At 40.2% G+C, this 24,212-nt stretch overlaps 1 protein-coding gene across 2 annotated transcripts in view; it reads right to left on the reverse strand.

Annotated features, from left to right (window-relative positions):
- Positions 1 to 7,892: 7,892 nt before the first annotated feature.
- clptm1l (CLPTM1 like) overlaps positions 7,893 to 24,212 on the reverse strand; it is a 31,122-nt gene continuing 14,802 nt past the window's right edge. For both annotated transcript variants that reach the window (XM_072283383.1, XM_072283382.1), the window contains exons 6-17: positions 22,292 to 22,409; positions 21,405 to 21,499; positions 17,782 to 17,866; positions 16,900 to 17,003; positions 16,681 to 16,746; positions 16,229 to 16,279; positions 14,965 to 15,047; positions 14,834 to 14,868; positions 14,684 to 14,739; positions 11,908 to 11,952; positions 8,764 to 8,879; positions 7,893 to 7,992 (exon numbers count right to left, since the gene is read on the reverse strand). In XM_072283383.1, coding sequence (XP_072139484.1) covers positions 7,905 to 7,992; positions 8,764 to 8,879; positions 11,908 to 11,952; positions 14,684 to 14,739; positions 14,834 to 14,868; positions 14,965 to 15,047; positions 16,229 to 16,279; positions 16,681 to 16,746; positions 16,900 to 17,003; positions 17,782 to 17,866; positions 21,405 to 21,499; positions 22,292 to 22,409 — 942 coding nt within the window. In that variant the 3' untranslated portion in view covers positions 7,893 to 7,904. The remainder of the gene's footprint in view (positions 7,993 to 8,763; positions 8,880 to 11,907; positions 11,953 to 14,683; positions 14,740 to 14,833; positions 14,869 to 14,964; positions 15,048 to 16,228; positions 16,280 to 16,680; positions 16,747 to 16,899; positions 17,004 to 17,781; positions 17,867 to 21,404; positions 21,500 to 22,291; positions 22,410 to 24,212) is intronic.

The raw sequence follows: 24,212 nt of genomic DNA on the forward strand, positions 1-24,212 counted from the left end.
ATCATGAAGCAGGCTTATATTGGTCGGTACAACACCATGGGCCACGGAGCCATAGTGTGTTGTACTCTTCTGCTTTTAATCATTGCTGAGCCTCCTCCCTATACAGAGTTAGCTGGAGTTAAATAAGGTTCTCAGGACAGATGATAGAAACAAAGTTTTAAAATGTCCCTAGTTTTTATTTTTTAAAAAATCAATGTTGAAACATTCGATTTGGAGTAGCTGGCAGGTCACTTTCAAGGACTCTACAATTTACATTCTCTGTATTATTTATTTAGGTTTTTTTGTGCTTGCACAGTTTGTCTCCTTTTGCATGTTGGTTGTTTGTCAGTCTTTGTGTGTAGTTTTTCATTGACTCTATAGTAAGTAACTTTTTGTTCTACCATGAATGCCTGCAAAAAATTCATCTCAGGGTAGAAGTACTTTGATAATGAATTTGCTTTCAACTTTGTTATCTACATAGCAGTGACGCAAGGAGGATCGTGGGATACAAGTCCTTATCTTGCTGAAATTGGCAACACAATGGATAGGGAAGTATAGAAGCAACGTTCCCTCTAAGGTGTGCACGTGCATGCATCTTTTGCTCCTAGCGCACAAACGAAGTTAAACTGAGGACAAGAGGTTGTCACCCTCTACCTTGTTGGCATGTTAAGTATATTCCACGATTGTGCACAATCACATTTCCTTTTCCGGTTTCTGGTGCAGACGGTGTTGACAACGTGGAGATTGTGATGATTTGTCTGTAGATTTTAGAAATGGCTTATTTAAACTGTTTTTATTGAAGAAATTATTCAGTACGCACATGTTGTTCCCGCGGGATCAATAAAGTATGACTATTATTGTCACTGGACAAAAAAATTGCACAGCACAAGACTTTTGCACACATTGGTCACTACAAATTAGAGGGAACATTGTAAAGAAGGCATTTGGTGTGCTAGCTTTCATAGGTAGACATTGAATAGAAAATTTGGTGCATCATGTTGCAGCTGTGGTTAGTCCGCACTTGGAGTATTGCATACAGTTCCCATTGCCACACTGCAGAAAAGGTAAGGTAACAATAGAGATTTTGTGAAGGAGATTCACAAGTCATCTAGCTGAATGGTGCTGCAAAAGCAACCTCTCCCTCAATGTAAGCAAAATTAAAGAACCAATTGTTGACTTCAGGAAGGGAAAGGAGAGGAGAGTGAACAATCACAATCTCCTGTCTGCATTGGGGAATTGGTGGTGGACAAGTCAGCAGCTTTACCTTCCTGGGTGTCAACATATCAGATGTCCTGTCCTGGGCCCCAGGACACGTGTAGTCACAGGGAAAGTGCACCTGAGGAGGTTCGGCTTATCGGCAAACGTACCGTTGAAAGAATCCTGGCAAATTGCATCATGGTCTGGTACAGTGATTTGAATGCAAAGGATCACAGGAATCTGCAGAGTGTGGTGGACTCTGTGCAATACATCATAGGTACATCTCTCTCCACCACTGGGTCATATCTACAGAAGGTGCTGCCTGAGGAAGCCAACATCTATCATCACGGAGCCCCTCCATCTGGGCTGTGCCATCATTGTTGCAGCTGCCATCAGGCAGACAGAAGCCTAAATCCCATACCACCAAGTTTAAGAACAGCTCCTTCCCTTCAACTCTTCAGTTTGAGAACTGGGAAAACCCTAATCATTAAAGTTTAAAGCACCATGACCACTTTGCACTAAAATGGACTTTGATTTTTCACTGGTGCAATGGGGTTCTCTTGTAAGAGTGTGCATAATTTTTGTTTGTTTTTGTTTTGAACACTTTACGTGATGCTCTATGCATGTGTTGTTGCTGCAAGTACCAATGCACACATGTACTTGTGCCTATGACAAGAAATAACTTTTTGTTGTTGCCAGGAATAGAAGGCTGCAGTTTTAAAGAAAGATAAGATAGGCTTGGGTTATTCTCATTTGAACGAAGGATTAAATTATACAGGCAAAGGTGTTGTAGTTTGGATAGTAATTAGTGTGCAGTCATTTGGATAGTCATTTGGGGTGTATGGGGTGTCAGGGAGGGGTAGCACCTCTGGTGGGGGAACATGTCGCGTCCTTTTCAAGGTGGTTAGTCCACCTTTGGTCCCCACCTGGCACTCAGCTCTCACCTGTGGCTCCCCGTAGCTGTTTGCATGCGACAGCAGCCACACCCCGGGCAACGGCTTCAACAAACCGGCTAAACCAGGTGAGGGTAACTGACGGGTCTCAAACCCTTGGTGAGATAGAGAGTTGTCAATCCCAGCGTGTGAAGACGGACTCTGGTGGATTGAGCGGACGAGACCAATGGAAGGTCCAACGGTCAAGAAGGCGGTCTCTGCGAGTGTCGTGGAACGCGTAGAGCAGGACAAGACACAAAAGACTTCCTAGTCATCCACTGCGCCTAGTCCCATCTCCAGCCATCTCGACTGTTGTCTTGCCACTGAATCCAGATGGGAATTGGGAAGTGAGAGTGAGGCTGATACTGCACAACTCTCCCTCACTTAAATCCAAATCAAGCACTAGTCTCGACACCATCAAATGGTGTCGAGGTCTTCATCGACAATGACGATGGACGAACAACAAGAGTGCAGATAACATACTATCTACCTGGACCCATAACACCTCCTCACTAGTCAAGAAGGTGCAGCAGCATCCACACTTTCTGAGGAGATTGAGGTGTGCCGCCCCTGCCCCCATTCTAACAACATTTTACAGGAGTACCATCGAGTGTGTCCTGTCTGACTGCAACATTGTGTGGTACTATGGACTGCACGACCCGGTAACAGATAATAAAAACCACCAAGAGATCACCAGACACGAGGAATTCTGCAGATGCTGGAAATTCAAGCAACACACATCAAAGTTGCTGGTGAACACAGCAGGCCAGGCAGCATCTCTAGGAAGAGGGACAGTTGACGTTTCGGGCCGAGACCCTTCATCAGGACGAACTGAAAGAAGAGCTCGTAAGAGATTTGAAAGTGGGAGGGGGAGGGGGAGATCCAAAATGATAGGAGAAGACAGGAGGGGGAGGGATGGAGCCAGGAGCTGGACAGGTGATTGGCAAAAGGGATCTGAGAGGATCATGGGACAGGAGGCCCAGGGAGGAAATGGGGGGGGGCAGGAACCCAGAGGATGGGCAAGGGGTATAGTCAGAGGGACAGAGGGAGAATGTGTGTATATAAATAAATAACAGATGGGGTACGAGGGGGAGGTGGGGCATTAGCAGAAGTTAGAGAAGTCAATGTTCATGCCATCAGGTTGGAGGCTACCCAGACAGAATATAAGGTGTTGTTCCTCCAACCTGAGTGTGGCTTCATCTTTACAGTAGAGGAGGCCGTGGATAGACATATCAGAATGGGAATGGGATGTGGAATTAAAATGTATGGCCACTGGGAGATCCTGCTTTCTCTGGCGGATAGAGCATAGGTGTTCAGCAAAACGATCTCCCAGTCTGCGTTGGGTCTCGCCAATATATAGAAGGCCACATCGGGAGCACTGGGCGCAGTATATCACCCCAGCCGACTCACAGGTGAAGTGTCGCCTCACCTGGAAGGACTGTCTGGGGCCCTGAATGGTGGTAGGGGAGGAAGTGTAAGGGCATGTGTAGCACTTGTTCTGCTTACAAGGATAAGCGCCAGGAGGGAGATCAGTGGGGAGGGATGGGAAGGGACGAATGGAAAAGGGAGTCGCGTAGGGAGCGATCCCTGCGGAAAGCCGGCGGGGGGGGGGGGGGGGGGAGGGAAAGATGTGCTTAGTGGTGGAAGTTACGGAGAATAATATGTTGGACCCGGAGGCTGGTGGGGTGGTAGGTGAAGACAAGGGGAACCCTATTCCTAGTCGGGTGGCGGGAGGATGGAGTGAGAGCAGATGTGCGTGAAATGGGGGAGATACGGTTGAGAGCAGAGTTGATGGTGGAGGAAGGGAAGCCCCTTTCTTTTAAAAAAAGGACATCTCCCTTGTCCTGGAATGAAAAGCCTCATCCTGAGAGCAGATGCGGTGGAGACAGAGAAATTGCAAGAAGGGGATGGCCGCATCTGCCCATCCCCTGGGGTTCCCCCCCACCTTTCCTCCCTGGGCCTCCTGTCCCCTGATTCCTTTTGCCTTCTTTATAGCTGCATCAATATTTAGCTCCAGGTTAGGTCCTCAGAGATATCAACATCCAGGAACTTGAAATTGCTCACTCTCTCCACTTCTGATCCCTCTGAGGATTGGTTTGTGTTTCCCTCATCTTAGCCTTCCTGAAGTCCACAATCATATCTTTGGGCTTGCTGATATTGAATGCAAGGTTGTTGCTGCATCAACACTCAACTAACTGGTATATCTCGCTCCTGTACGCCTCTTCGTCACCACCTGAAATTCTGCCAACAATGGTTGTATCATCTGCAAATTTATACTGTTTGAGCTATGCCTAACCACATAGTCATGGGTATAGAGAGAGTAGAGCAGTGGGCTAAACACACATCCCGGTGGAGTGCCAGTGTTAATTGTCAGCAAGGTGTTAATTGCAGAGGGAGGTACAGAGACCCAGGTTCTGTAGCTTTTTGATCAGGACTGTAAGAATGATGCAGCCCTAATTCTTCATGAAATAATTTTGCGTTTTCCTTCACCATCTTGCCTAAGAGTTCTACATGTTCGCTGACAGGGAGTTTAAACCACTTTATGAGAACTGTTTCAAGTTGTGAACATCTTCCATCTTTCATTGTTTTCCTTATGAACATGTTTTATTTTTGATTCATTGTCAGCAAAGAAATGGAGCTTTTTTCTTGTTGTTTCTTTATATAATGAACTGTGGAAGAGGCAATATAATACAAGTCACATATGCTTTTCACAGACACAGCACTGTTGGGTTTTATCAAAACTTCCACCTTACCTCGTATAATGTATAGTGTTTGTGCTTTACACCATGAGAAGCACTTCCTTCATTCAGTGAAGATATGACTGGGACTAGACAGGTTATAAAATTAAACATACAATACCACAGGGGAACGACTTGCTCCTTTAAAGACCATGGCAACAGCTGACTCTGCTAATGGCACCACCAAAATAGTGGTGAGAGTTTGATGTGGCGATGTGGTAAATTTTAAATTAGACTGGGGGAACCAGCGCTGGAACTGGATCGCTGGATTCACGGTGGTTGACCTGTATTCTCAGCATCTGCATTTTTGTTTTAATTTTCTCTAATGCCCAAGAACTGTCTTGAAATGCAATATTTTACAAATGCAAAATCTGCTAGGTACATGCTGATGTTATGCCTTTATGACTTAGCATTGTCACCATAGATCCTTAGCACTATAACCAAAATATTGTGGCCACTCTTAAGTACTATCACTTCTGTTTATCATGAGGAATATAATGAATTAGCTGAAGACTCCACCATGGTAAAAAGGGAACTGATAAAAAGATCCTGAGGCCCCATGAATAACATTCATTGCAAATGTTTATTTTAATCTTTTACAAGTGTGCTGGGTTGTACCATGTTTGTGCATGGATTGCCTCTGGCTGTTCCCAGTTTCCCCCCCACATCACAAGGATGTGCCGGTTAATAGGTCCTTTTGAAGTGGCCCCAGTGCATAGGTGAGTGGTGAAATCTAAAAGGTGTTGAAGAGAATAAAAAAAAGGATAAATGCAGGATACTCTAAATGTCTTGATGGTCAGTGCAGACCCAAAAGGCCTGTTTTTGCCTGTATCCCTAATTTTCCAATTCTATACAAACAAAAAATGCAAGAGGTACATATGATGGGAGTGGAAAATAATTTTATAACTATTCATAGAAAAAGGAATGCAACCACAGTTGTGAGATCATTACATCTGTTCAGTAAAACAAATTTTACTTCAGGAAAAAAACGTTCTACTTTGAGCTGAGCCAATCAGACAAAAAAAATGCAAATTTTTAAGAATCAAGATTCAGCGTCACTATGAACTGAGAAGCAACCCAAATTCACAATCCTTCAGCTATGTTAGTACCCTTGAGGAATTTAAATTATTTTGACACTCACAGCACGCTTGGGGAACTCAGCAGGTCCGGCAGCATCCGTAGAAATGACCAGTCAACGTTTCGGGCCGGAACCCTTCGTCAGGACTGAAGAGGGAAGGGGCAGAGGCCCTATAAAGAAGGTGAGGGGAGGGCGAGAAGGAGAAGGCTGGTAGGTTCCAGGTGAAAAACCAGTAAGGGGAAAGATGAAGGGGTAGGGGAGAGGAAGCAGGGAGGTGATAGGCAGGAAAGGTGAAGAAAGAATAGGGGAAAACACAATGGGTAGTAGGAGGTGGAACCATGAGGGAGGTGGATAGGCAGCTGGGGGAGGGGCAGAGTGAAATAGAGATACGGGAAGGGAGGGGGAGGGAATTACTGGAAGTTGGAGAATTCTATGTTCATACCAAGGGGCTGGAGACTACCTAGACGGTATATGAGGTATTGCTCCTCCAACCTGAGTTTAGCCTCATCAGAGCAGTAGAGGAGGCCATGTATGGACATAACCGAATGGGAATGGGAAGCAGAGTTGAAGTGGGTGGCTACCAGGAGATTGCCGCCACAACAAACAGGATCTCCCGGTAGCCACCCACTTCAACTCTGCTTCCCATTCCCATTTGGATATGTCCATACATGGCCTCCTCTACTGTCATGATGAGACTAAACTCAGGTTGGAGGAACAACACCTCATATACCATCTAGGTAGTCTCCAGCCCCTTGGTATAAACATAGAATTCTCCAACTTCCGGTAATTCTCTCCCCCTCCCTTCCCGTATCTCTATTTCACTTTGCCCCCTCCCCCAGCTGCCTATCACCTCCCTCATGGTTCCACCTCCTTCTACTACCCATCGTGTTTTCCCCTATTCTTTCTTCACCTTTCCTGCCTATCACCTCCCTGCTTCCCCTCCCCCACCCCTTCATCTTTCCCCTTACTGGTTTTTCACCTGGAACCTACCAGCCTTCTCCTTCCCACCCTCCCCCCACCTTCTTTATAGGGCCTCTGCCCCTTCCCTCTTCAATCCTGACGAAGGGTTCCGGCCTGAAACGTTGACTGATCGTTTCCATGGATGCTGCCTGACCAGCTGAGTTCCTCCAGCGTGTTGTGAGTGTTGCTTTGACCCCAGCATCTGCAGATTATTTTGTATTTAAATTATTCTGTTGGAATTTACCATATTTGGCTGTGAAATTTTCTTCCTGTTATATAAATTTTTATGTTATTTGGCTTAAAATATTCTTTAAAAGAAACTTTGAATTTCAATGATATGAGAGAAAATCAGTTTGCTTCCAGTCAAACTGATTCATGCAAATTGTATCCCCTTTTAAACAATCTGAAAAAAAATTTCTTGGCTTCCACAAATTAATGATGTATGTTTAATATCTGATTTGAAAATGAATTTTTTTTGAAGAATACTTGAAACTTATCAGAATTAACATGGAGTGTGGAACTAATGTTCCTGTAATAACCACTGTTGCACAAAACCAAAGACACTGACTAAAGCTGCTAGATAAGCCATTCACATTTTAGATTTTGTACTCAAAAATAATTGTAGACAAGTAAACCGAAACCAAGCTGGGAAAAGTACAGCGAGTGGATGCCTGAATACTTCAGTCCTGGATGAAGTTGATCAACAGTGGCTGGCATTCTAATAGACTAACATCCCAGAACCTCCCTCTCAGTTTGATTAACCCTTGGAACAAACAGCAAATTACAAATCTGAATTCTGCTGTTAAACAGCAATGTTATAGTTTATATTTTCTACCTTCTTCGTAAGAGTAATACTGTTACAACTCCCGGAATTATACATCCAAAATGGTTGGCACTACTGGAGAATACTGCAGTCACAGGCAGAAAATATCAATGATGTAACTGTGCTGCAGACAGCAGTGCAATAAAGGTTGCTTGCAAATGAACAGAGGCTAGTTACAAAGGAAGTTCATTCTGAAATCAGTTTTTATGCAGCTTTCCTTTAGTCTCTTTTTCAACATATGATTCACCAAACTCATTTATCCTGGATTTATCCACCGGGTAAAGCCTGCAAGAAAAATCATATGGAATTTCAGAATCAAATTATAGTTCTGTTTTTGTTATATAACAATGAAAAGACAAATGTATTTGCAAAAGGAGGATTGGGATCCTACTGCTTTTAAACATTATTGAATAACTTTTCTGTGCATCGTGGTGAACAAAGCTTTTTCTCATCTTTTGTTTTCATTGTCAGTTTTCCTATTTTATATATGACTAACTCCCCATTCATCTGGGGGAAAAAAACTGGAGAGTGTAGCATTTCCGGCATTTATTTATTTAGAAATACAGTGAGGAACAGACCCTTCTGTCCCAATCAGCCGCGCCACCCAGCAACCCACCTATTTAACACTAGTCTAATCAAGGGACAATTCACAATGATCAATTATCCTACTAAATGGTACGTCTTTGGTTTGTGGAAAAAAACCGGAGCACTCGGAGGAAACCCGCATCGTCACAGGGAGAACATACAAACTCTTTAGAGATAGTGTTGGAATTGAACTCTGAACCCTGATCTGAAATGTATTCTAACCGCTACACTTGTACCGTTCGATTTTGTGCCTGAAGCAAATGGCCAACTTAAAGACAAATATATGTTTTGCAGAACGAATAAAACATACTTTTTTTTTTATTAAGCTGAGACATTCCTTGCCAATGAAATAAATTATTTTGGACTTTCTCCCAATTTAGGAAAAAAAGTGTTTTACCTTTTCATAGAAATTTTGCTTGATATAAATAAAAGTTTTAATCTTATTCAACTATATATATTGAAAACCCTTACCATCTCTGGTACAGGTAAACAAGGAATACTACATCGTCTCTGAAGCAAGCGAGTCTATGTGACGTTGGCATGGTGATGATGAAGGCAAAAACATCATCTATAAAGGTGTTGAATGCCTACAATCGAAAATAGATTGATAGTAAAAGAAACATTTTCCAATATTCTGATAAAATAATGAAATATTAAATATAGATCATATATAATATCAACAGAATAGATATGTTAATGATACAATGAAATCAATGTTTATAATTTTCCATATTTAGGCTGTAACAAGGGAATTAATGCGTTATCAAGTTTGTGTCGTAATTCACAAGTAGGAGAGGAGCAGTTGGAAAAGGGATGTGAACTTTTGCTTTAGATATCCACTGATTTTAAAGAAATGATTTTATTACATTCCTGCTGTACTGATGCAGCTTTTTCTTTACAATATTTCCAACAATAGCATTTTAACCTTTAACCATTTATACATATAACATTCCCCAAGGAATTTCCATGCTATTCAATGGAAATACAAATTAAATTTAATTTTAGATTGGGAACTTGTCTTTTGGCAGCACTTTAATTAACACTTAAGTTAATGAGCAATGTAGAACTAATCACTGAGAAGGGAAAACAAAAAAATTAATTCAGGAAGTAATAGTAACACTGCAGATATTTTTGTCAGCTCCACTGTGTGATTGTTTTTTAATACAAGAATTCTAGAGAGAAAAAGCCAAAACTGGATTGAAGTACTGGACTGGCCTTTTAAAGTAAATAGATGTTTTAAATCCTTCAGTTAGTCCTGACGAAGGGTCTCGGCCTGAAACGTCGACTGTACCTCTTCCTAGAGATGCTGCCTGGCCTGCTGCGTTCACCAGCAACTTTGATGTGTGTTGCTTGAATTTCCAGCATCTGCAGAATTCCTGTTGTAGATGTTTTAAAGTTGCTTTTATAAATGCAGTACTTCAAAGGTGGCCAACAAGCTAAATCTTGATGCTAACGAGAGAAAATATGCAGATGCTGGAAATCTAATCAACATGCACAAAATGCTGGTGGAACTCAGTAGGCCAGACAACATCTCTGGAAAAGAATACAGTCGAAGTTTTGGGCTGAGACCCTTCATCATCCATGTGAAAAATTAACTCGTGACGAAGCGTCTCGGCCCGAAAAGCCACCTGTACTCTTTTCCATAGACGCTGAGCTCCTCCAGCATTTTGTGTGTGGTTGCTTAAAGCTTGATGCTGTCTCCTTAAAGGTTGTATCTAATGTGTAGTTAGTGAACATCTTTCAACCACTACGTTAACAAACCAATAACTCATTTGTACATGTCTTTTCTCCCCCCAGTAATTCCACTGATGTCTTGCAGGACAGCACAAAACTTTCCAATCCCCGTTTTGATCTCCCAAATCTGTTTATTTGTGTTTGTAAATAAATAAAAACAACACACAATGACAAATGCTGAAGTTTATGCAAGTCATTACATTGACAAGTTGTAGGACACCAAATTCATACCCGTCACTAACATTCCCCCCCCACCCCCCGCCATTCATGACAACAATCAATTCCCCATCAAGTTTGCATTTTAAGATAGCTGAGTAGCATCCAGAATCCTATTGCAAAACGGGAAGAGGCCAGATGGCACACTGAGTCACTGTTGGCCCTTTTAAACAGCAATCCACACAGTTCAACAATCCACAATTTCCCAACTATTCATGAATCTGTAACCTCTACTTTTCAAACCTGCACTTACCAAATTGAGACCATTGTGTAAAAAAAATTACAATATCATGATAGGCTCTTTTGCTTATCAGCTTACATAGCCCAAGTCAAGACCCTCTATTCATTGGCCCCAGGCAAAAGTGTTTCTCTTTATAAACAAACCTATTTTTAGCCAATTCTTCTAAATCCTTCTTACATTTCCATACTGTATCTATTATGTAGTACTTCACAAATTCTTTTTTCAACATCCATGCATTCACACCATTACTACTTTCGTTAACCCCCTTTGCTACCTCAAACGACTCAAACTGTTTAATGTATCACAATTGGCCTATTAACAACTACATGCTTGCTATCCATTTTTAATTCTTGTATCTCAAAGTGAAAATTAATTTTGTCTATGATAAGAGAGTCCAGTAATTGTGTTACACTGACAGGTGCAAGTTAACACATTTATCCCTTTCCAACTTTCTCAAGCAAGGTTGTAACACTTTCATTTCTTCTCTGGGAAGACTCCAATAAGTCAGAACCATTGCAAAATTGTGCTCAGAGCCTCTGCTATTTTCAATCTTGCTTCTCTCACCAAGAAAGAGGCAAACCTGGTCACCAGGATGGCACCAGCAAAGGTCCAGGAGACCAGATGCTCAAATAGGAAATTGAATATAACCACACATACATATTCTTTTTAAAAGGTGCTTTGTAATTAACTTATCCAAGTTAATTCAGTAAAATCTCACTACTTACATTATGTGCCCTTGCTTTGAGGATACAAAAAAATTCTGAACTTAGATTGGATCATACAGTACATATATATCATGAGGATGCCCAAGACTTTTGCACAGTACTGTAGTAATTTTATGTATTGCACTATACTGGTGCCACTAAAAAAAAAATAATTTGATGACATATGAGAGTGACGATAAACCTGATTTTCATATGGGTGGACTGTGAGTAGGCAGGGGTGAGAGAGAGCGGAATCATGGCTAGGAAAAGGGGAAGGGAGAGGGAAGGAGTGGGAAGCACTAGAGAAACATTCTGTAATGATCAATAAAGTATTTGTATGGAATCAAATGACACTGCCTGGTGTCTCAAGGCTGGGTGTGTATGCCGTGTCAATCCCACCCTAGGACTCAGGCTCTGTCACCTGTCCCACACCCCTCCCGTGGTGCTCCACCCTTGCCATTCCCAACATCCTTTGCTCCCACCAAATTTACAAACTCATTCTCCAGTACTGTGCAAAAATCATAGACACCCTAGATACATATATGCCTGAGACTTTTGCACAGTACTGTAACCTTCGAGAGAAGTATATTTCTTTATGTAAGCTATCGGTTGTCACACCAATTGCAATCACTTGTGCTCAATTTATATAAAAGTGGCTGAAATGTTTTACAATATGGTGAATAGCAAATAAACATGCAAATATAATTAAAAATAGCTTACTTTATACATAAAAGCCTTCCATGGTAAATGTGCCACAGACTTTAACTGCAAACAAATGAAATTAAGTCCAAATATGCTCATTATTAAAATCACAATTTTCAAACTTTCACACATAACATCGAGTGTGCAACAAGGTGGCTGTCAGTAATTGCAGAACTTAAAACTCATTAAATGGAAGCTGGAGTATTTGTCACCTGGTTTACTAATTAACAAGAGTAGAACTAAGGACATTCCGCCCATTGAGTCTGCTCCACCGTTCCATTACGGCAAATTTATTATCTCTCTCAAATCCACAGAATTCTAAAATAATATATTCTGCAGAAAAGTCATTATGCAAATTTGTACAAATAACAAATACTGCGATGCCATTGTACTTAACATACTTGTTTAATGTGTCAAAAGAAAGCTTTATTGAGACTGGAAATGCTATCAAGCTGAATAGCATGTTATGGATGAACCTACCAAATTATTCACTCAAATTCAATTTTCATCTAACATTGCCAATATAATTCATATAATTGTTCATATAATTCTATTTAAAAAATTAAGAAACAACATTTTCTTATGATAAAAGCAGTTGTTATATCCAGAACCTGAGTACTCATTTTATCAAGTGTGTTGCTTATGGCTGTGGAATAACACATCGGAAAAGCGCAAAGCTTAAAGATCTTATGAAACTTTGAAATTTATATCTTTTAGCATCTCTTATTTATATGTACACTGATATTTCTTCAAACTAATATCTTACAAAATATATAATTTTTTTGTTCAATATGATCCCATTATTTTGTTAGCAGCAAATTACATCTTGGAATATGCTCAATATTCATATATTTTTCTAACATGAATTAATTATTGGGATCAATGGACTCTATTTACAGTTCTATATGCTGCAATATGGAAACCAAAAATTGGGGTGATTAAAGAAATAAAGGGGCTCAAGGTTACAGTTCACACTTCTAGCTACCAGCTTGTCAGCTCATGAAAGAAACAGCACAAATTTGAATCCATCACAACAAATATATACAAACCCCATTTCCAGAAAAGTTGGGATATTTTCCAAAATGCAATAAAAACAAAAATCTGTGATATGTTAATTCACATGACCCTTTATTTAACTGACAAAAGTACAAAGAAAAGATTTTCAATAGTTTTACTGACCAACAATCGTATTTTGTAAATATACACAACTTTAGAATTTGATGGCTGCAACACACTCAACAAAAGTTGGGACAGGGTTAAAATAAGATTGAGAAGTGCACAGAACATTCAAGTAACACTGGTTTGGAAGACTCCACATTAAGCAGGCTAATTGGTAGCAGGTGAGGTATCATGACTGGGTATAAAAGTAGCGTCCATCAAAGGCTCAGTCTTTGCAAGCAAGGATGGGTCGTGGCTCACCCCTTTGTGCCAAAATTTGTGAGAGAATTGTCAGTCAGTTCAAAAGGAACATTTCTCAACGCAAGATTGCAGAGAATTTAGGTCTTTCAACATCTACAGTACATAATACTGTGAACAGATTCAGAGAATTCAGAGACATCTCAGTGCGTAAAGGGCAAGGTCGGAAACCACTGTTGAATGTGCGTGATCTTCGAGCCCTCAGGTGGCACTGCCTAAGAAACCGTCATGCTACTGTGACAATTATAGCCACCTGGGCTCAGGAGTACTTCAGAAAACCATTGTCACTCAACACAGTCCGTCGCTGCATCCAGAAATGCAAGCTGAAACTGTATTACGCAAAGAGGAAGCCATACATCAACTCTATGCAGAAATGCCGGTGAGTTCTCTGGGCCCGAGCTCATCTCAGATGGACCGAAAAACTGTGGAACCGTGTGCTGTGGTCAGATGAGTCCACATTTCAGCTAGTTTTCGGAAAAAACAGGCGTCGAGTTCTCCGTGTCAAAGATGAAAACGACCATCCAGATTGTTATCAGCAAAAGGTGCAAAAGCCAGCATCTGTGATGGTATGGGGGTGCATTAGTGCCCACGGCATGGGTGAGTTGCATGTATGTGAAGGTACCATTGACTCTGAGGTGTATATTAGGATTTTAGAGAGACGTATGTTGCCATCAAGGCGACGTCTCTTCCCGGGACGTCCGTGCTTATTTCAGCAGGACAATGCCAGGCCACATTCTGCACGGGCTACAACAGCGTGGCTTTGTAGACACAGAGTGCGTGTGCTTGACTGGCCTGTTGCCAGTCCAGATCTATCTCCTATTGAAAATGTATGGCGCATCATGAAGAGGAGAATCAGACAACGGAGACCACAACTGTTGAGCAGCTGAAGTCTTATATCAAGCAAGAATGGACAAAATTTCCAATTGCAAATCTACTACAATTAGTATCCTCAGTTCCAAAACTATTAAAAAGTGTTATTAAAAGGAAAGGTGATGTAACACAATGGTAAACATGCCTCTGTCCCAACTTTTGTTGAGTGGGTTGCAGCCATCAAAGTCGAAATTTGTGTATGTTTACAAAATACAATTAAGTTGGTCAGTAAAACTATTGAAAATCTTTTCTTTGTACTTTTGTCAGTTAAATAAAGGTTCACGTGAATTAACATATCACAGATCTTTGTTTTTATTGCATTTTGGAAAATATCCCAACTTTTCTGGAAATGGGGTTTGTAATAATCAACACAGATGACCTGGTAAAACTGGGGTTACTAGAGAATAACCCACAAAATGGCATCTGGATAATTACGTTTTCAATTAAGACTTGTCAATTTCTCCTAAAATAGCTACAGCACAAGCTGAATAATTACCTATTCACTAACCTTATAATTAACAAACAGTTGAGGCAGCATAAATAGGAATCCAAAAGCATAGACACCTGCAACAACCACATAGGTATTTTAATGACTTTGCAACACAAAAAAAACCTAAGTTATTAATCACTGGATTTAAAACATTATGTTAGTACTTACCATTAACTAAACTGTTGATCAACCATGAGTACCAGCTGAAAATACATATATTGTGAATCTAATGCATTAGAAATAAATCTCTCATGATACAAAAGTAAATTAAATTCAATTCATGAAAAAATAATAATTACCTTTTGTACTTCATATTTAATAACGAATATACAGCTCCACCAAAACAAAGAGGATAAAGTATATAAGACAAATATTTCATTGCCTAGAGAAGACAAAATGTGTTTGATGAACAGGTAAGTTTAACAGAGATAATCATACCTGTAAAATATATATGGAAATGAACACACATTTGTTAAAAATGGCATATACCTATTAAAAAAATCAGTTTTTGTTTTGCTTCAATTCTTTTCAATGAATTGAAATCTCATGCTAGTATTGCATCTTAAATGTGACCAAATAGCCCGTGGGGCCCAAGTTCAATGGTTAATACAGGTTAAGTAACCCTTATCTGAAATTCCAAGATCCGAAATTTTTTGAGCACTAACATGACGTCACAAAATGGAAAACTCCACAAGGTGCTGGGAAGATTCCCAAGCAACGTGCAAGTCTGTGCTCACCACAGACAGTTCTGAGAAGTGACCTCACATATATAATGAAGAGAACTTAATAAAAAAATAGAAAAACACTACATAAAGCGAGAAATGAAGATCTTGTGTATTGAAAGAATGGATTTGTCAGCCGCGTGAACATATGCCGCTTTAACGGTTGCTGATCGTGAAATATGCAAAGATCTAACATGACAAACTGAAAATTGAAGGTAGCTGTGAATATTCAGCAGGCTGGTTGAGAAAGTTAAGAAAATGCAAGGCATTAAATTTTTAAAGATTTAAAAACTTTTAAAGATAAAGTGTCTGTTGATCATGAAGCAGCAGAGAAATTCTTTGCTGAGTTTATTACTGATGAAATTCTAACACCAGAACAAGTTTACGATGCTGATCGTTTTTATACCTTACATAAAATCTGAAAGTAAAATACAAACACAGTGTACTATAACTTTTTTAAACAAAACACAGCATCATAGGTGGAGAGTGAAAGCCTGACGTAGTTTGTTGTTGTTCAACAGCTAATTCAAGTACTCTCCCAGTGCTGCTGTGCTGTTTTTGTTACCTTGCACACATTGTATTTTCATTTTATTAATGGTATGTAATCACTTTTACAGTTAAATACATGTGTGATGAGCAAATGTAAGACAAAGACTGCTACTGGTAGCACATTGATTTACAGTCAGAAATGATGGCGATCCTAAGTTATCTCATTAGATATACCCAAAATTCAAAACACTTCCAGCCCCAAGCATCACAGATAAGGGGTTATGTACATGTTTCTTTCCTTGAACAATCATGTGAAGAATGGGAAAAACAGCACATAAAACAAGTCAAATACCTGAGTATCATATTCTTCCGTCTTTTTTTCAGATTCATCAAATGTTCCAAACTGCAAAAAAAAAAACCATTAAACCACTTTTATCATATAAAATTATATTTATTGAGGCATCTGAAAACACATTAAAGGGAATGAATCCATGAGACCAAATTCATATTGGATGGTGTGCAATGAGAGCTAAACAATGGTGCCCGAGGCTCAAGAGAAAAGACAGTGGAGATTACTAGTATACAGTACAGCTAATTCAGAGTTTTCCATGGAGAATCAGTTAAATTAGATTAGAATTTAAAATTCTTTTGACCAAGTACCACCATTCCCCTTCTTAACTCTCATCCCTACCCTGCTTGGATCATATTTCTCTGGTATGCTTCTACAATACTAATGACTATAATTAAAGAATTTTCCACTGCTTAGTTAAATATACGTTCCAGGTTGTTTTCGTCATACTTCACCTGAAATACTGGCTTTAATCCATGCCACTTCATGGTCATCTTAAAGGCTTTCTTAACTTTCCAGACCTGTGATGAACGTGTGCATGCAAACAGGTTAATTTACATTTACATGCAAACCAAAGACAAAGAGAAAAGTATCAATGAAAAACAAATTTAAATATCTTAAGTCCTTTTAAGGTTGATATGAATCTTGCACGTAATGGTATATTTTTACATTACCTCTATAACTGCACCAATGCCAGCCGGAATGAGTACTAATAAACTGGTCTGTTCATCCAAAAGGAAAAGAAATACCACAATCGTACTAAAGCACCGCCAAAGGACTGTAAAACAGGAAAAAAAAAATTACTAAATCTACAGTACTTACTATTCTACATTTTGGCTTCAAATTGAATTCTTTGCCAGTATCAACAGGTCACTGTTGCACAACTAAATTTAAGATGCAAGAAGGGTAAGGGAAGCAAAAACATGAGAACATCATCACCCCAACCACATACCAAACTGACTTGGAAATATCAATGCTGTTTTAGTAACTCTGGGTCAAAATGCCGGAACTCCCTCACAATACCCACGTGTCATTGACTGCTGTAGTTCGTCAAGGTTCACCACCTTCTGAAGTACAACTAGGGATTGGCAATTAAATGGTGGCTCAGCCTGCACAGCTCACATCTTTTGAACAAATGTTACAAGATATTAAGAAGACCAAGGCAAAGGTTTTGATGGTGAAAATAATTTTTCTGCAATGTTTGTCTTCTGAAGGCATTATATTTATCAGCATGCATGCATAGGTGGCAAGTCCAATACATACAAGCCCATGCTGATAACTACGTACTGGAGCAATTAGACATTTTTTCCCTTTAATCTCAGGCTTGCTAACTTGCTCTGAACCTCTGACCATCTTGGGCTGCATGCAAGATGCATTCTGTTACAACATTATAGACCCTGTGGGTGAGAGGTATAAAAGAAAGTTTGGCTTTAAATAAAACTGGGTACTTTGGAAAAGAGCTGAGAGTCTTTGCTGAGGTTGCAACATTTCAGTGATATCGGTACATTATTTGTGTAACATGTACTATTGTTCAGTGAGGTGCATTTAACACCTACCTGCTTTTGTTGACATGCCAACCATGTTTTTCTTCCGCCTCCAAAAGGTAATGTCATTTTTAAAAGCCAAGAAATCAAAAAGAAGCTGTAAAATAATAATATTTTAATTAATGTAACCATACAATAATTGAGACAGAATTGTACAGCATAGAAATGGGTCTTTTGGCAGACCATGACCATGTCAACCCATTTACCCATCCACACATGCACTAATTTCATGTCATTCTGTGCCATAGCTACAAGTGCCTGTCTAAATATGTGTTCAGCGTAGTGTCTGCATTTGACTCTACTGCCACCTCAGGCAGCCAGTTTCAGATATCAATCACTATCTATATATGAAAAAAAACTTTCCCCTCAAATCCCTTTTAAAATTTCTTCCTCTCACTTTAAACCTATGCCCTCTTGTTCTTGATACACCCACCATGGGAAAAAAGATTTGGGCTATCTACACTTTCAATGCCTCTAATAATCTTACATATTTCTATCAGTTCACCTCTTGTTCTCCTCACTCCATTGAAAACAAACACACCCTATTTAATCTCTCCCCATAAATTAAGTCGTGCAATCCACGCCACATCTTGGTGAATCTCCACTTCACTTTTCCGTGCAATCACTTATTTTCAAATCAAATCAAACCAGATTTGATTAGGGAGCTTAAGGTAAAGGAATCTTTAGGAGGCAGTGATCATAATATGATAGAATTCACCCTGCAGTTTGACAGGAAGAACAAAGTCAGATGTATCAGTAGTACAGTGGAGTAAAGGGAATTACAGAGGCATGAGAAAGGAGCTGGCCAAAACTGATTGGAAGAGAACAGTAGCAGGGATGACAGCAGAACAGCAATGGCTGGAGTTTCTGGAGGCAATTCGGCAGGTGTAGGATGGATACATCCCAAAGATGATGTAGTATTCTAAAGGGAGGATGAGGCAACCATGGCTGACAAGGGAAGTCAAAGACAATATAAAATGAAAAGAGGGGGCATATAATAAGGCAAGAATTATTGGGAAGGTAGAGGATTGGGAAGCTTTTAAAAACCAACAGAAGGCAACTAAAAAGACCAAAGGGAGAGAAAAGATTAAATATGAAGCTAGCCAATGGTATAAAAAAAAAAGGATAAAAGGAGCTTTTTTCAGATATCTAAAGAGTGAAAGAGAGGACAGAGTGGATATCAGACCATTGGAAAATGACAATGGAGAGGTAGTAATAAATAACTTAATAAATATTCTGCATCAGCCTTTACAGTAGGAGACAAGCAGAATGCCTGAAATTTGAGTGTCAAGGGGCAGAAGTGAATGTTGTTGCTATTAATAAGGTGCTTATCCAGCTGAAAGATCTAAAGGTAGATAAGACATCTGGACCAGATGGCCTACACCCCATTCTAAAAGAGGTAGCTGAAGAGATTGTGGAGGTACTAGTAATGATCTTTCAAAAATGACTTGACTCTGGAATAGTCTGGAGAACTGGAAAATTGCAAATGTCATTCCACATCTTAAGAAGGAAGGGAGGCAGAAGAAAGGAAATTATAGGCTAGTTAGTCTGACTTCAGTGATTTGAGAAGATGTTGGAGTCTATTACTAAGGATGAGATTTCGGGGTATTTTGAGGCACACGGTAAAATAGGTCAAAGTCAGCATGGTTTCCTTAAGGGAAAATCTTGCCTGACAAATCTGTTGGAGTTCTTTGAGGAAATAACAGGCAGGATAGACAAAGGAGAGTCAGAGTATATTATTTATTTGTATGTTCAGAAGGGCTTTGACAACATGCCGCACAAGAGGCTGATTAACAAGATAAGAGCCCATAATATTAAAGGAAAGATCCTAGCATGAATGGTAGATTGTCTGACTAGCAGGAGGCAAGGAGTAGGAATAAAGGTGGCCTTTTCTGACTGGCTGCTGGTGACTAGTGGTGTTCTACAGGGTTCAGTGTTGGGACCGCTTCTTTCCACATCATATATAAATGATATGGTTGAAGGAATTGATGACTTTGTGGCCAAGCTTGCAGACAGTATAAAGACAGGTGGAGGGGCAGGTAGTGTTGAGGAAGCAAGAAGTCAGCTGGACTTGGACAGATTGGGAGAATGGACACAGAAGAGGTGGAAGGAATAAAGGCATGGAAAATAAAGGGAGGAAGTTTCAAAAATCAGAAGTTCAAAGGGACATGGGAGTCCTTGTGCAGGGCTCCCTAAAGGTTAACTTGCAGGTTGAATCAGTGGTAAGGAAGGCAAATGTAATGTTAGCATTCATTTTGAGAGGACTAGAATACAAGAGCAAGGATGTAAGGCTGAGGCTCTATGAGGCATTTGTCAGACTGCACTTGGAGTTTTGTGAGCAGTTTTGTGACCCTTACCTAAGAAAGATGTGCTGGCATTGGAGAGGGTCCAGAGGAGGTTCACAAGAATGATTCTGAGAATGAAAGAGTTAATGTAGTGTTTGATGTTTCTGGCCTGTACTCACTAGAGTTTAGATGAATGAGGAGGATCCCTATCGAATATTGAAAGGTCTGAATAGAGTGGATGTGGGGAGGATGTTTCCTATAGAGGATGAATCTAGGACCAGAGGGGACAGCCTCATTAGAGGGACATCCATTTAGAACAGAGGTGAGAAGAAATTTCTTTAGCCAGGGAAAAGTAAATCTGTAGAATTCATTGCCACAGATGGCTGTGGAGGCAGTCATTGAGTATACTTAAAACAGAGGAAGGTAAGTTCTTCATTAGTCAGTGTATCAAAAGTTACAGGGATAAAGCAGGAGAATTGGATTGAGAGGGACAATGAATCAGCCATGACAGAATGGCAGAGCATGGGCCAAATGGCCTTAATTCTGCTTCTAAATGTATGGTCTTATTTTCTACAGCACGGAGACCAGAACGGCACACAATTCTTCAAGTGTGGTGTAATAAGATTTAGCAAAGTCTCACCTTTTATATTCTATGCACTGATCAATAAAGACTAGCAACACACATCAAAGTTGCAGGTGAACGCAGCAGGCCAGGCAGCATCTCTAGGAAGAGGTACAGTCGACGTTTCGGGTCCAGACCCTTCGTCAGGACTGCCATCTCTTCTACACTTGTTGCTACTTTGAGGGATCATTTGGATATGAATGCCAAGGTCCTCCATTAGCACACTACCAATGACTGAATATGTCCTGCCCTAATTGACTTCCCAAAGTGTGCCACCTCGCATTTGTCAGGATTAATCTGCCTGTTCGCCACTCAGTTTTACTTCTGATCTATATTCTGTAATCTTCGGCAACCTTCTTGATACTCATATTACCAGCAAGTACAAACATCTGCAAACATACTAGCCATATCTCTTGTATCCAAGATAGTAAATAAATATCACAAACAACAAGGGCTCCAGTACCAAACCTGTGATCCTGGTGTTGGTCACAGAATTCTAATCAGAGAAGCATATTCAGTACAGTGTTGCAAAATCTTTTACAACTGTTTTTGGATACCATAATTTAAAGAGAAATTCCTGGTCACACACAGTTTCAGCAATGTCTTAAGAAATCCAGGCAAGGTTATGATGAATCCCTTCTGCACCTCTCTGGAAAAATTACATACTTACAAAACTATATACAAAATGGTACCAACAGAATAAAGTTTGTATTTTATTTAAAACTTACGTGGAATGCCGCAACAAAGAATGTTAAAGCCAGAAAGTAGAGATTAGTATCTACAAAGATGCCTTTTACTTCATCAACGTCTTTTTCAGTGAAACCTAAAATGCACAAAAGTAGAAAACATGACAGAATTTGAAATGCTAAACACTTAACTTTGGGTGATATTAATTCCTATAATGACACTTCTGACACTAAGGAGTAAAAACAATACTTGCAACTAATACAAAATTCAAAGTAATTAGCACCCATACAACGCAAATAAAAAAATACAACAGCTGGGTCTCTTTTGCATAGCTGTGCACTGGGATTTATGTATTAGAGAAAGAAGTGCTCCTAGCAGGAAGAAGTAGTAAATAATAATTCTGTTATTTCAGAAAAACAAAACCAGAGGTGAATCTGCCATCTTCAATTCTCTATATTCATATTAAATAATCTAGAAACATCATCTGTTTCTCTTTCCAGCAATGCTGTCTGACTTACTGAATGTTTCCAGCATTTTATTCCATATTTACATTTTGATGTCATTCATATTTGATTAAGTACAGCATTAAACCCCCTTTAGTCAAGAGGAAACCTCTACAAGTAGAGAAATTCGTTCACTTCCCAGCTTCCAATTGGTAGGACTGACAGAATAAAACAGTTTTGCAGTGTGATGTGGAAATGTAAGCCCGATACAGTACAGGATATTCTTCTGAGACTTTTGCAATAATGTACTTTAAGACTACACTTCAAGTTCTACTCTGTGAAATACTCAGGCAAAATTACTGAATATTTACACAACCAACCAAAATGGAAGAGTTTCATTCTGAAGGACCTGCATTCCTCAATGAAATGGCATGAGGGACTATGATGGAAATATGAGGGGATAATTTTCAAGTGCACAAGCATACCAAACTGTTGCAGTGAATAGACGGCCTCTTGCATGTGTGTCCAAAACCGGAGCTTCCCCAGTGATATAGCATCATAACTGATTGTAAGTGGCAGTGTAACAGTCGTGGCATTTATTATCTGCAAGGAAAAAGTTTCTAAATATTAGATTTTAGAAAGAATATTCAACATTATTGCAAAGATGTTGAACTTATCAAGAGACCTGTAATTTTGCATTAAAATTTGCTGCCCGTTCCTTAACCCTAATGACATCGCGATGGAAAGCACTGCCATCAGCCAGAGGAAAAGCCCACACTAACAATGAGCATCCAAGAACGCTCTGACCAGAGGCGCCACCCCACATACTCACAAGCCACTCCAATCCCACACATTCACATTTCTAAGCCTCTGGTGTAATTGAACCCCAAACCCCACCTTGCACACATAAGCATAGGACAATACCTTACACACCCTCTCCTGCTCGTGAGAGAGATGGATTCGAAGAAAGGCAAGTAGTGTGGAACTAGGTGAATGAAAACATGTGCCATTCCAAAGTGGCAGGGTCTAGAGACACTGAATCTCCAGTAATGAGATCAATGAACACAAGAGGGAAAGTTTTCCCACTGCCCACATAATTACATCCTAACCCTATGCATAACCCTAACCTCTACACCCTTCTCACCCCCATCTGCAGACCCTACACCTCACTTCCACATCCCTTTCTCTTCTAGCCCCTCACCCCAACCTTAACCTCCACACCCTTCTCCCCCTCCAGCCCCTCACCTCCATCCCCAGACCCTACCCCTTAACTCCACATCCCCCCTCCTCTCCAGCACCTCACCTTCACTCTTGGACTCTATCCCTAAGCTCCACATCTCTCTCTCCTTTAGCTGTTCACCTCCATCCCTTCACCCCAACAACAACCTTTAGCCCCTCACTTCCATCTCCCTACAAAAATTTAAAATTCAGAAAAAAATAAAAATAAATAAATCACACAATGCAATTGTACAAAATTCAGCAGAATCCAGATGAATCCCATCACCATTTCCCCCTCTTCATTACCAATTATTATTGGTTATAATTTATGGGGTTCTAGACCACGGCACTATTTAGGTGATTATAACTTCCGTACCCTGTGGTTTGTCATGTATACAAAGAGTGACTCATTTACAATTATGCAAACAAAAATGGGTTAACTCTTGGAAATACACTATTTTGAGTAGTATATAGGACAAGTGTTTGCATCACAAATTTGCAAACAGAATTTATGTTTATGATTTAACTTCAAAATTACATAATTTGTATACATCAATGTGAAAGCTAGTGCTTGGTAAAAAGCATGAGGAATTCTCGGGCATATCTCATTCATAGGTCAAATATAATGGCAGAATATAGTACTAATGGCAAGACTCTTGGCAGTGTGGAGGATCAGAAGGATCCCGGGGTCTGAGTCCATAGGACACTCAAAGCAGCTGCGCAGGTTGACTCTGTGGTTGAGAGGGCATATGCTGCATTGGCCTTCATCAACCGTGGGACTGAGTTTAAGAGCCCAGAGGTAATGCTACAACTATATAGGACCCTGATCAGACCCCACTTGGAGTACTGTGCTCAGTTCTGGTCAGCTCACTACAGGAAGGATGCGGAAACTATAGAAAGGGCGCAGAGGAGACTTACCTGGATTGGCAAGCATGCCTTATGAAAATATGTTGAGTGAACTCGACTTTTTCTCCTTGGAGCAGCGGAGGATGAGAGGTGACCTGATAGAGGTGTATAAGATGATGAGAGGCATTGATTTGTGTGGATAGTCAGAGGCGTTTTCCCAGGGCTGAAATGGCTAACACGAGAGGGCACAGTTTTAAGGTGCTTGGAAGTAGGTACAGACGAGATGTCAGGAATAGTTTTTCTAAAATGCAGAGAGTGGTGAGTGGGAATGGGTGGTGGAGG

This window comes from Mobula birostris, chromosome 19, assembly GCF_030028105.1.
Source record: "Mobula birostris isolate sMobBir1 chromosome 19, sMobBir1.hap1, whole genome shotgun sequence".
In the NCBI taxonomy this organism is placed as follows: domain Eukaryota; kingdom Metazoa; phylum Chordata; class Chondrichthyes; order Myliobatiformes; family Myliobatidae; genus Mobula; species Mobula birostris.